The 14,171-nt window shown below is 31.7% G+C and overlaps 1 protein-coding gene across 1 annotated transcript in view; it reads left to right on the top strand.

Annotated features, from left to right (window-relative positions):
* LOC136980020 (uncharacterized protein DDB_G0287625-like) overlaps positions 1-14,171 on the top strand; it is a 43,824-nt gene that overhangs the window by 11,629 nt on the left and 18,024 nt on the right. The window contains exon 4 of the mRNA XM_067276069.1: positions 4,771-4,900. Coding sequence (XP_067132170.1) covers positions 4,771-4,900 — 130 coding nt within the window. The remainder of the gene's footprint in view (positions 1-4,770; positions 4,901-14,171) is intronic.

Here is a 14,171-nt window from a genome sequence, read left to right as displayed (position 1 = left end):
ATGCTTTTCTGTGAGAATGGACTAAAGCAGATCATTTTCTACCTATCTATATAAATAAAATATAACGTTTGTTTGTTCCTACCAATTCCTTTGGAATTTTGACACAACGTTGCATTCGAATACGCACGTGTTTTTATATAATATACATGTCGAAATTCCCCCCAGTGGGAGGAGATGGACGGGATTAAGGCTTACCGTGAAGAACTCGGCTTCTATTATACTATTTTACATGCGGTTTTTTGCGTTTTTAATTGCGTTTTAATAGGTTACGTCAACAGAATATACACTAAAAAGGAATTTTTCGATATTCCCCAGCGGGAAAAGTGACGGGATTAAGGCTTACTGTGAAGAACTCGGCTTTTATTATACTATTTTAGATGCGTTTTTGATTGCGTTTTAATAGGGTACGTCAAGAAAATGTACACTAAGAAGGGATTTTTTGAAATTCCCTCCACGGGGGAAGTGTTATACATTTATAATAGATACATTTTGAGCCACAACAACGCGTGGCCGGGTCAGCTAGTCTTATATATAAAATTGTCGTGTCACAATTTTTGTTACCGTACTCCTCCGAAACGGCTTTACCGATTTTTACCAAATTTTATATGCATACTCAGTAGGTCCGAGAATCGGCTACTATCTATTTTTCATACCCCTACACCATTTCCCCCCTTTCAAAAATATATTTATATATGGATTAAGGCTTTTATGTCAAAATAGGTAAATCAGGCAATATTATTTTAAAAATTCACCAAAAATTAAATTATTATTTGATTCATATGAAAAAAATCACATATATTTATCAATATAGTTAGTTTTAAATACGACATTTTTCAATAAAGTTTGTTTGAAAAATTTATGAGAAAAAAAAAATAATATATGATAATTGACATTCAAACTTGAAAATTTGTTACTTTTTGTCAAAATTAACATTGTCTGGTTACTTTATTCTTATTGTCACTGAGCCAGAATGACGTAGAATATTGTTCTCTACAATTTGATATTACATTTATGCACGTACGTTTATTCGTTGTGAAATTATCGCACATTATATCAAACATTTGTTTGAAATCTGAACTTTATTCTGCTTTCATCTAATATAATTAACTAATATACTTCATTCATTTCATATCAAACAAGACTATATATTTTTGTAATAAACATATGATTACCAATAGCAATAGATGTAACATTTGCTAATATTTTAGATTTAAAAAAAAATTAAAAATTAAAAATTAAAAAAAATATATAAAATATCAGAACTGAAGGTCATAACTTAAATATTTACGATATATTAACATATTATAGCTGAATAAACTTATTATAGCATAAATCAACTTATTATAGTAATATTATTGCATGAATATGCTAAAAATAAAATAAAAAATTATCAGAAAATGAAAAATTAAGAAAAAATAACCGATAATTAAAATTTTTTAAGTCGACAAAACACCACCTGGACAAAAATATGTAGAATGAACGATAAACAAGACGATGCCGTCAAGTGCTGACATCTGTTGTCGATAAATTTTATAAAAATCGATTGTTAACAGGGTAACGATCAATCGGTACCCTGGCCGTTTTGCTAAACGAAAAGGGTAACGATAGATCGGTATCCTGGCCGGGAAAGGGTTAATAGGTTACATCAGCAGAATATACACTAAAAAGGGATTTTTCGATATTCCCCAGCGGGGAGAGGGACAGGATTAAGGCTTACTGTGAAGAACTCGGCTTCTATTTATTCTATTTTACATGCGGTTTTTTGCGTTTTTAATTGCGTTTTAATAGGGTATGTCAACAGAATATACACTAAAAAGATTTTTCGATATTCCCCAGCGGGGAGAGGGACGGGATTAAGGCTTACTGTGAAGAACTCGGCTTTTATTATATTATTTTAGATGCGTTGTTGATTGCTTTTTAATAGCATACGTCCAGAGAATGTACACTAAGAAGGGATTTTTTGAAATTCCCCCTACGGGGGAAGTGTTATACATTTATAATAGATACATTTTGAGCCACAGCAACGTGTGGCCGGGTCAGCTAGTATCTATATAGTAATGTTAGTGTCTCTTCGCAAACACTAAACTTTTACATTTTGAGACAAGACGGCCCTTCCAAAAGGATCATAATTATTACTATTAAATTTACTTCTTCTTCTATTTAGTCTTAGCTAACTGATGAACTTTTAAATCATAGGCATATATCTGTTACTATATGAGTATCCCGAAATTGGAATACGTCACATATGACTTTAACTAGTTATAACCATCTTTAGTCTCACGAGATAGATAGAATTCGAAAGTATTTGAATCAATTATGAACTTGATGCAATAATTTCGATGGTTTAGTTTGTAATATTTCTTTCAATTTCCTAATTTAAAGAAAACTTTTATAAGGATTATCGACAAAATAAGCTTAGACTGAGTCTGCTTCCAATTATTTCCGTGAATTTGATTTTTAGAACAACTTTTGTTTCTTCAATCTACTTTTAATTAACTCTATAATATCGGTCAGTTTTTTCTCAAAAACAACTCAATTGAACTACTTTTTCTAAATTAACATCATATGTATATTTTATGAACTAATCATCTCTTATAATAATTCTACTTCCATGAGTTTTTCTTGTTTTACTATTGCAAGTAGTTTTTTCCTCCTCATTCTAAATCTCATACATAAATCTTAAGTAAGTATTATTTTTTCCCTCTCTTTATTACTGAAATCACCTTTCTTTTTCCAGAATTCCTTAATTATAAAGTTTCTGTCGCACGAGGAATTTAATAATATTTTCACTATAGGTTTGGTTTCCCTATTGAATAGTCTGACCAGACTTTCTATATAATTATTAATTATTTGCAAGTCCTTTTTTATGAAATAATTAATTTCCTTTTCGTAATCGGTCGAATTAAACAGAAAATTAATAATTATTATATTTTTATTATTTCTCACGTTAACTAGTTTGTCTATTTCGTATTCCAACATACCTTTTAATTGGGAGTTATTCTTGGATGTTTTCTCTAATTCTTTTACCTTTTGAGACCATTTTGTCAATTCTCCACAAAAATGTTTATTTTCCTCTTTCAGCAAATTGACCTCTGTTTTAATTTCTTGCAGTTTATTCTGTAGCTGTAGAAATTTATCTTGTATTTGCTTGTATATTGATTTTAAAGTATATTGTGGCACTTCCTCTACCTGTGACTCAGTATCTCTTGATGCTTCGAAGTAATCATAGATTTTCATCGGTCTCGAGGTCACAAGACTACTTTTGTTAAAAACCTCCTCTAATTGATAATAATCTTCACTAGTTGTATCACTCAATTGTCTTTCTTTTTCCTTTTCCTTGAGATTATTCCTGCAAGGTTTGCCTCGCCCCCTTCTTTGCATATCTTCTTGGCTCATCTGTTGTGGAGATCGAGGCAAAGGACCTGGATTTGACTCAATCCCGGCAATTATTAATAAACACGTAATTAAACCCAGTGATACTCTATTAACAAATATCCAATTCTTTAAATCTGACATATTTCCACTTCTTACAGTTTTCCAATGCCTTCAAAACCTCAAATATCAAGCTTCACCAAAAGTTCACCCATACCTTTGGCTCTATGAAAGCTATGTCATTTGTCTTCATTTTCCTTATATATATATGAAGAGAGTTTATTAAAATTTATAAGTTAAGAATGATATTGGAAAAAATCAACTTTATTAATGAATAAAATATAGAAGAAACTAAAACATCTTCAAACTTTCATTGTGTCTAATCAGTTTTCACTTCACAGAGATGACCTTTTATTGGGGGTTACATCTCTGCACTGTTATGTAAAACAGTTAAAAAGTTCGCTGATGTTAAGCCAAGTCGTTTAAAAATATACATAATTTGAATTAAAAAGGCAGATAGTATATTTTACATTATAAAGTGAAGACTGTTTGTTCTCGATAATTAGACACGATGGAAGTTTGAAGACACATTAGTTTCTTCTATATTTTTTATGTTGTGAAATATACCTGCCTTTTTAATTCAAATTTATTAATGAAGACAAATTCTTTATCTTTATTTCGACATTAAACTTGATTAATGTGTTAATAAATTCCAACTTGTTATAATTGATATCTGGATATTAATGGAACAAAATAATTGAATTCATTTACATTTTTGTTGTTTTTTTTTCTTTTCAGAACACTTATTTTATACAATTTTTTTTTTTTTTTTAAGTATAGTAGATTCCTTTATAATGGTACAAAGTTGAATAATGTTACATGAAAATAACAGGTATATTTTGTGTATAAATTGGAAAAATATTGTAAAAAATTTAGATATCTAATAGTGTAACTTTAAATTACTATTTAACCTTATTTTTTAAAATTATACTAGAAAAAATAACAACAACAACTAAAATAATAAATGAGATTTTAAGCTCCCAACATAGCAACATTGTACCTTTGTACTCAAGAAAAGCCATCGATCCATGTGCACTTAAGCTTTACTAATCATGCAACAGTCACACAAAGGTACATCTTGCATGAACCATTATTTTCTTGGAATAATAATATTACATAAAAATAACATAATGTGAGCCTTTAAGGAGAGTCTGCCGTATAGTTTTTGTGACGGTTAAAATCGGGTGGTGGTGATAAAATGTCAGATTTTTTTTCTCCTCTCTTATTGATGCCACCAGAATAAAATAATTATTTTACTTTAGTGTCTTTAATAAATAGAATATCTTGATGAATAATATAATAAATTCTAATTTTATTTAAAAATTTCATTTGTACTAGAATCATTACCTACACTCTAAACAAAGTTATTTTGAGAGAGGTAGAAGAGGCCAGAGAGGTTCCAGAATAGCTACAAGAGTTAATAATTATCGTGGAAGATACAGACGAAGCAACGGAGAAAGATTTCCTAGTAAGACAATTCATACTATATTATTTTTAAGTTTTTAATTTATAGATAATATATTTGCTTATAATAAACTTATTTCAGAGTTTTAACAGTTTCTTTAATTATGGATTGAATTAAAATAATATAAATAAGAAATAAATTCTTATTTTTGTATACAGTTGCGACAGAATATTAAAATAATCAATTTTATTGACTACATTCATAAGATGTGATGTAAGATTGAATCTATAAACGTCCAAACTTGAAAACAAGATAATTTGTTTTTTTAATACAGTTAACAAAATAAAGTAGTAATAATTAACTCAATTATGACTCATATTTCAATACAACTTGGAATTTTAACCAGTTCCAACTGGTCTGTAATAGAAATATACTTCACGTTAACATGATCTTTTGCATTTTTATTCTATAAAAAATAGTAATCCCTTAAAATAAAAGGAAACTCAAACTGCTTGTTAAGGAAGCCAAAAACACTTCTATTTTTGCCTTCCTTAACGAGCACTGAGTTTCCTTTCATTTAAATATGGCATCGAATTTCATCCATTTCCAGCATAGTTCTCTATTCTCAAGCATTTGGAGGTAGCTATTCGTAGTATAATTTATTCTGTTCTATTACTTCAAAATGTAAAATAAATGCCTTCTAGATCTATATATAAAACAATTCTGAAATAATTTTGTAGCAAATCAGTGTATGAGTCATTTTCATGGTAACTAAAAATGTTAGAATGGATATTAAAATAATATTTCTTCATTTACAGTACTATAAACGGTATAAATGTTTAACTTTTATTAATATTTGTTTGTGTTTCTTGAATTATTTCTACACAATATAAAAATATCTAACATATTTTATTGTGCTATCATTAAAATAACAATGTCACTAAGGGATAAATAGCTAAGCCACTGTCACTCAGCAAAATAATCAGTGCACCTTTAATAGTGCGTGAAATTGATTCACAATAAATTTAAAATCCCCAATAAAGTAATATTTTATCTACACCAACATCTAGAGATCAATACTTTTTTAATCTCATCTGAAAATACATTTACAACTCTCAAATATCTCTGTTCATAATCAGAAATTAAAAGTAAAGGCTATTTCATACTGACAGCAAATTGCCTGCAAAAGCAAAGGAAATAATACATCATTTATGTCATTTCCAGCAAATTTTAGCATTTTGTATCGTTTATCAATTTAGAATTGTCAAACTTTTTCACTAGCAAAAAATTTTGCACCTATCAAAACAATTTTTGCATTTTGAAGAAGATTACTGGAATTGTCACTCATAGTAAATGGATGTAGAACAATTTTTAGAAGAAATAAAAGGAGCTTTGTTTTCATACATTAAGAAGGATTGTAGATATAAAGACATGGAGTTATAAGAAAATTGATGCAGGTTCATTTCCGAGTTCTGTAATTTGAAAAAGTGAGTAAATTTTGCCGAATATTCTCTATAACATGGATGGCAAAGCATGTCCAAAATGGCGCTGAGAAATTTCTGAAACAGGTGATTTGGCTTACTTTTTATTAAATAATATGGTTTGAAATTAGCAATTGTCTAATTGTCCCAGCAACCAAAATTTTCTTTGGACTACCAAATACACTTTTGAAGTTGTCCAGCAGACAATCTCATGTATTTTCTCAGGCTATTTTTTCTTAACTTTTTTGTACTTTGTGCATATTTTATTCCTTTAAATAGTAATCAAAACTTTCTTAGTAAGAATAATAACCTGTAGTAGTAGTATGTAGTAGGTTACTACTACATACTACTACTAACCTACAAACACTTTGTGGGTTGCCTGAGATGTTCAAGATTTCTTTTATATGTAGATTTAATGAATGACTGCATAGTGTGCAAGCAATAAAATAAAATTTCTTATTTTTATGTAAGTGCCTGTAGTTACCTGCATTGCCTGGTAGTTATGTATGTAACTACTAGGCAATACAAAAATAAAGCTTTTATTTTTGTATTGCGTAGTGGTTTATGAAAAAAATATGTCCTGCGGTTTGGACAACTGATTTCATTACAGGACAACCAGAAGCCTAGATCAGGTTGCCTGCTATACAACCCTGATATAAATTTCAATTTATAAAGATAATTATGGCTACCGTACAGCATGTGAACTCAAGGTTTGCCATTCCTGGATTATAAAGTACTAAATGATATACAGTAGAGCATCGTTAATCGGAACGCCGGTAATTGGAAGGGCCGGTAATCGGAACGATTTTCAGTCGGACTGTGTCGTGCTGAATCGAACGTTTTTGATACTAGATTTACTTCTAAAGTATAATTTTCGTGTTTTTTATATTCTTCAATATATTTATTTTGTTTGTACAAAATGCAGAAATAATTTTTAACGATACAATAGCCTCGATTATTATTATAAAAATTTTTGTTAGGCTTAAAATCGACGAAAATTCCACACGAAGCGACACGCGACGGAGAAAAATTTGAACATCGGACAGGTTAATATATTTTTTCGTACAAAGTCGGTAATCGGAACAAATGACTAATCGGAACAACCCCAGTCCCCAATTGATTCCGATTTTCGACGCTCTACTGTACATTATATATGCTTCGTGTAATAACTGAAATATTAACATAGATTACACATTTAAAATCAATATTATGACAATTTTCATGAAGTATATTAAGCAGAAAACAAAAGTTTGTTTGATTTTAATTATTTCTTAACTTGTTTCAAACATTTCCACTTTTCAAAAAACATGTTTATTTACTGCTTCTTAGAGTATAAATTGTTAAACCTTAAATAAAAAGTCTGTATTGTATATTATAAAACAATCTGTATTCATCTTAAATGTGTTATGGATAGGAATCTTTGTGTTAAATATAGACTATTAAGGTTGAGTATTCCTGAAGTAAATAAGTAATTTAAACTCTGTAAAACCAAGAAGTGAATAACACAGAGAGACAGTCTGAAACCTTTCACAGTGTTGTATAGAGAATTAACGAACGTTTTCGGCCTCCACCGAGGCCTGCATCAGGTTGAGAACTAAAAGTAAAAGATTATCTCCCCCATGACCGCCAGAACGGTGTTGCTCGTAAAACTAGTTGTGGTTGTTATTGCGTTTCAAGAAGTGAATATTAAATATTTCTTATTTTTATCTAAATTATTAACAATGAAGAATTATATGTTATTAATAAATGTCTATTTTTCTGAAGATGATGAAGCTGAAAAGAAATGGAAGAATTTAATAGATACTTATAGGGGGGGAAAGAGCTCATGGATGAGAAGTGTAGAAGTGTTGGCATTACTGATTTGTATATTTATAAATGATGCAAGTAGTTTTTACAAATGCGCACTAATAAGGAAGAAGAGTTTTCACAGTATGTAAAAGAAATATTTAATATTGGAATAAATAATATAATACAATAATAATTAAATAGAAATAAATTTTTTTTTCTTTGTGTATTTTACTCAAATAACAATAAATTTAATACTAAATAATCTAGAAGAAAATTCAGCAGAATACAATAAACTGCATCATATTCAGGAACTCCAGAACTTGAGAGCATTTCACTTTAATAAGATATTTTTGTTAATTTATCTTGTAAGCCTGTTTATGTATTATGAGGGCGGATTGAAAAGTTTCTGGAATGACAATGAATGCAAAATATTGCATAAATGATTTCCAAGTTTATTTTTCAACGTAATACCCTCGAATCTTAATACACTCGATCCAACATTTTTTCGGCTTTTCAATCAATTTCCTCCCAGAAGAAATTTTCTCTGAGGCCCCAAAATAACTGTTTACAGCCTCGATCATCTCTTCATTGGACTAAAATCTCTTTTCAGATAGGAATGTTTTGAGTTTTGGGAACAGGTAGAAGTCTGAGAGAGGCAAATTTAGCAAATATGGTGGATGTGGAAGGATTTCAAACTCAGTTTCTGTCAGTTTTTGCTGATTGACTGTACTTGAATGAGCACACTGTTTGTTGTGGTAAAACAGCAATTTTTTTCTTGATTTATTCCTGGGCATTTTTTCTGGATCGCTTACTTTGAGCTTTCCAAAAGTGTTCATAATGTTGCTAGCTGAAAGTTTTTCCTTTTTCAATATACTCAACTAACAAAATTCCCAAAAAACCAATGCCATTTATTATCTTTCCAGCCAAATGCTTTCAGAGAAGCTTCGATGGTCTTACATAAAATTCTCCAAAGAGCAGAAAGAATATGTCTGATTTGGCTGAATTTGTAATTAAAAACTTCTTATATTATTAAATAGCTACAAGGATAGGATTGAAGTAGCCTTTTGTCGGAAAAGCTTCATGACCAATCATAAGATATGGTAGGTTATCAGTAAGGACTGGATTATATATGTTTAAAATCTCAATATATGTACTGTACATACATTTGCACATAAGAGTGTCAGATATATTCTTTTTTATAAATATCACTATTATAAACTAAAATTTATAAGTTGTAATGCATACTACTGTTTGTGATCAAATCTTACTAACATTTATTACATTACACTTTTAGGTGGGAGGAGATTAAAACCAGTACCACAATATGTGACACAATAGATTTCAAGATAAATAATTTTATAGTGAAAAAATTGGGTGTACTATAGATTACTCCCTATGGAATTTCAAGACTTTGATTATATATTTGAACTCGGGACTGAGACGAGTTCAACGGTACCCTATTTTTGGACTGGAGACGAAAAATAAAAACGTTATCACAGTTTTTAAGTTACCATACTTTTTTAATGCTCTCATGCAGACGGCACCGTAGTTGCTAGTATTGCCATCTTGCGGTAAAGTCTGCAAACCGTGACGTCGGACTACGATCATCTCCCGGAGCATTAAACACACGATACGAGAGCGGAGAGAGCGACGCGACTTCCGATCATCGCGCGATCGCCATTTCGGTTAATGTTACTTATGGCAGCGAACATGGCGGCCCGACTGACCTCTCGTATGGGCGCCACCACACGCCGCCATGTGCTAAACTAGTGTTTGATTCATGATAGTTCTTGAACAAAGTAAAAAAGGGGGGAAACGTCTACTAAAGGCAATTTTAACGGCAAGCAACGGGACTCCCGATTGCGATAGCGAGGCCGACTTAGCGGAGAGCGACACGACTCCCTATCATCGCGCGATCGCCGGAAAAAAGTATGATAACTTTTTTATTTTTCGTCTCCGGTCCAAAAGTAGAGTATCGTTGAACTCGTCTCGGTCCCCTCAGTTCAGATATATACTCAAACACACGAAATTCCATAGGGAGTAATCTATAGTATATCCAAAAAATTAACCCACCTTTCCTGCCTGAAAAAATTTAAAGAAGGAATTCATAAAAAATCGAAAAACAATTCCGGAACAGCAACAGTGATAGGCCGACATGTAATCAATGCACCTAATGTAACAATCACCTTTACAAACACATTAGCTCCAGAGTGCATAAAATCCAATGTAACTTAAAATTGATTCCTTTTTCTGGAAACTGTTGGGTTGTTCGGAAAGTAATTTCGTTTATTTCGTGGGGAAAATAAAAATAATTTTATTATAATACAGTAGGGCATCGATTATCCGATTCAATTGGGGACTGGGGTTGGTCGGATAACTGAAAAGTATGAAGAAATATATTATTAGTATAGTATATTAGTATAGCCTATGTAATTAGTATATTAGTATATTGCTATTAACCTACTTCACGTTGAATTTTCGTCGATGTTAAGCCTAACAAAATTTCTTTTATAATAATAATCGTCGCTATTGTATTGTTAAAAATTATTTTTTTATCTTGCACAAAATAAATACAAAAATAAAGAAAATAGAAAATTAAGCCTGGTTTAAATACTGGCCTCTCTTTCATGGTCGAACCAGTGTTGCCAGCTAAAACATGCAAAAATTTAACAAAAATAATAATAAAGTAGCCAAGACATAGCCAAATATTGTAGTGCCACATCACTAGCGGACATTTGAATTTGCCGACTAGAATGCGGTCTGTTAACTGATGTGACAGTTGATCGGGGGTCGGATAATTGATGCTCTACTGTATATAAATTAGGGATTGCAATTGCTGGATCCCTCATCCAGCAATCCAGCTGGATCCAGCGCATTCTTCGGCCTGCTGGATCCAGCGCTGCGGATTCGCAAATACTCAATTAACTTTCTAAATAATTGCGCAAAAGTCTACGTCGTTGCGTTGCCGCTTTGCTAACTACTAGACTGCTACTAATTACTTACTCACTACTTTACTAACACTAATAATTAAATTACTTATAAATAAACTATACCTTAATCAATCCTACAAAATTTTATAAAATAATAACGTATTCAATCGCTTTAACGATCTTCCTCAGTTACAAAAAAATACAACATTAACTATAAAACATAAAATGTGTTTGGAATAAATGTAAAAAGAATAGTGCTTAATTACATTTCATTTTTAAACAAGATACATAGATGTACTGCCAGATCTAATAATTTTCGTATTGTATACCGACGTAATCCCACTGTTTTCAAACTTTTAAGAAACGATAAAAAGAAAGAGGATCGGAATTCAACAACAGGTATATATTCGGTGCCTTTACACAACCAACATTTCAATTCCAAGCTTGTTTATGTGGGTGCAACGATGCGCAGTTTAAAACAAAGGCTCAAGAGCACAAATATACAATCAGTAAAAACCTTGACAACACTGCGCTGGCACAATACGCAAGACAGAAGGATGTTAACGTCCAATGGGATCAAGCGGCAATTATAAAAACGACGACGAATAGGCAAACGGTCAAACATCTTGAGAGATTGGAAATCCGCAAGGCGCACGTGACAACTGGTTGTATAAATCATAGAGATGTGGACTCATTGTCTACCATGTGGAGATCCTTTTACATTAATTAATGTTATTAACGGACAATGCTGGTTTCGTTAAATCTTATATACAGGGTGTTTTTTTTTAAACTGACGGTACTCAGAGACATCTGTAGAGCAATCTAACAGCCGGACTGTCGCCAAATTTGGAAGAGTGACTAAGGACGACATGGAAAAGAGATTCCGCGAAGAAAAAAGTAGTACCCAAATTTTCCGGTAGGGGTGGATTTGGCGCTGTTGTAGCAAAACAGCTAAGAATCTGCATAAAATCCAGCTGCAATTAACAAACACACGAATGAATAATCAGACAGAGGTTTCAGTGTAATAACGAAAGTTTAATTAATCAGCAAATAACCTTCTCCCTTCTTCAATGTGATCATCGTCCTGCTGGACAACTCATTGCATGCTGAACACTGTGTTCTCTATGGCCGAACGTAACATGTCCGCAGGAATGTTCATCACAGTTCGAGAAATGTTGTCCTTCAAAGTCATCAAGTTTGGGACACTACCAAGATAGACCTTGGACTTTAAGTAACCTCACAGGAAAAAGTAACATGGGGTTAGATCCGGGGAGCGAGGCGGCCATGCAAGTGGAAAAAAGCGACTGATGACCTTTTCTTTCTTCAGTGAAGTGCTGGTAGCTTTTTCGCTACAACAGCGCCAAATCCTCCTCTACTGGCGAATTTAGGTACTACTTTTTTTCTTCGCGAAATCTATTTCCCATGTCATCCTTAGTCACTTTCCCAAATTTGGCAACAGTCTGGCTGCTAGATTGCTCTACAGATATTTCTGAGTACCGTCAGTTTAAAAAAACACCCTGTATATATTTTTTCCGCTATTTATTTTGTTTATTTATCTATATTTTGTCCGTTTGGGCGTTTTCCGTTAATTTTCATATTTATTCCGAACACATTTTATGTTCTATATTTAATGTTCTATTTTTTTGTAACCGAGGAAGATCGTTAAAAACGATTGAAAACGTTATTATTTTATTAAATTTTGCTGGATTGATAAAGGTGTAGTTTATTTAACTTATTCTACTTCCAGTACACAGTTTTATATACTTATAAATAACTACAGACTAATATGTAGAGGCTATATATGAAAACTGGTAAGACTGATAGCCACTTAGCCACTGATTATCCATCCTTACATTATTATAATATATTACCGTATTTTACGGACTATAAGACGCATTTTTTTCTTCGAAAAATTGCCTCCAAAATTCAGGTGCATCTTATAGTCCGTAGCGTCTTATAGTCCGTAAAATACGGTAATATAAATTAGTCAGTAGAATTACCTTTGCTATCATTTAACTTAAAGATTACATTATAATTATGATTTAACTAAACATTTAAAGTTAATTATCTCTATCTCGAATGTTAAACCGAACCAATGTTAAGTTTACTACCTAAATGTGTAAAAAGTTTTACTGATTTATAGTGACCAGTCTAAATAATAAAAGCTTTTTAAGTATTTTTAAAAAATGTTTTATTTCATTAAAAAAAACATAAATTGCAGGATAGATAGATAGACAGATAACACTTTATTGCACCAAAAATACATCCACGCAGGATCCGCGCTGGATCCAGCTGGAATGATTTCAATCCAGCAAAAATCCAGCTAGATTCAAAACACTGCTGGATTGCAATCCCTAATATAAATATTTTATTGAATTATATATTGACCATTTTGTTCAAATACATGTTGCCATCTTTCTGGTAGTAGCACGATTCCACATTCATAACAGATTTGATCTTTGCTTACAAAAAACTGATCCAAGTGATTTTTGCCATCCTCATTTGAAGTAAATGTTTTATCGTTTAAAAAATTTCGTAAAGACCGGAACAAGTAATAATCTGAGGGTGCCAGATCTGGTGATTATGGTAGGTGTGGTAGCATATCCCATCCAAGCTGTAACAGCTTCTGACAAGTTAGCAAACTTGTGAGAGACCTGGCATTATCATGATGAAACACTACAATTTCTGTTGATCAATTCTGGCCTTTTCTGTTTGATGGTATCACTCAATTTATCCATTTGATGGTAGTAGACTTTCAAATCAATCGTGGAATTGTCTGGTAGAAGCTCAAAAAAAAATTTCTTAAAGTCCCACCAAAGAAAGCACCCCATTCTTTAAGAACATTTGGAACCCATATATTAAGATTTGAAACAAAAGCAAGTCGTTTCAAGTGATCATAAATGGTTCAACTTGACAAATGTAATCTCTTAGCAATTTCCCGTGTTGTTATTCGGCAGTTTGCTTCAATCAATACCTTTATTTGGTTTTTATTGGCTTCAACTAGCCTTCTGGAACGTGATGCATCTTCAATATCAAAATTTTGCAAACCAGTTTTTGCATTGTCATTTTGTCAACACATCTCCATACATGTCGCACACTTTTTTTCTTGCTTGAACAGCGTTTTTATTTTTTTTT

This window comes from Centruroides vittatus, unplaced genomic scaffold (assembly GCF_030686945.1).
Source record: "Centruroides vittatus isolate TY-2023 unplaced genomic scaffold, ASM3068694v2 contig_658, whole genome shotgun sequence".
Lineage (NCBI taxonomy): Eukaryota > Metazoa > Arthropoda > Arachnida > Scorpiones > Buthidae > Centruroides > Centruroides vittatus.
The sequence above is the reverse complement of the archived record's forward strand: the minus strand, read 5'-3'. Positions and strand labels throughout refer to the sequence as shown.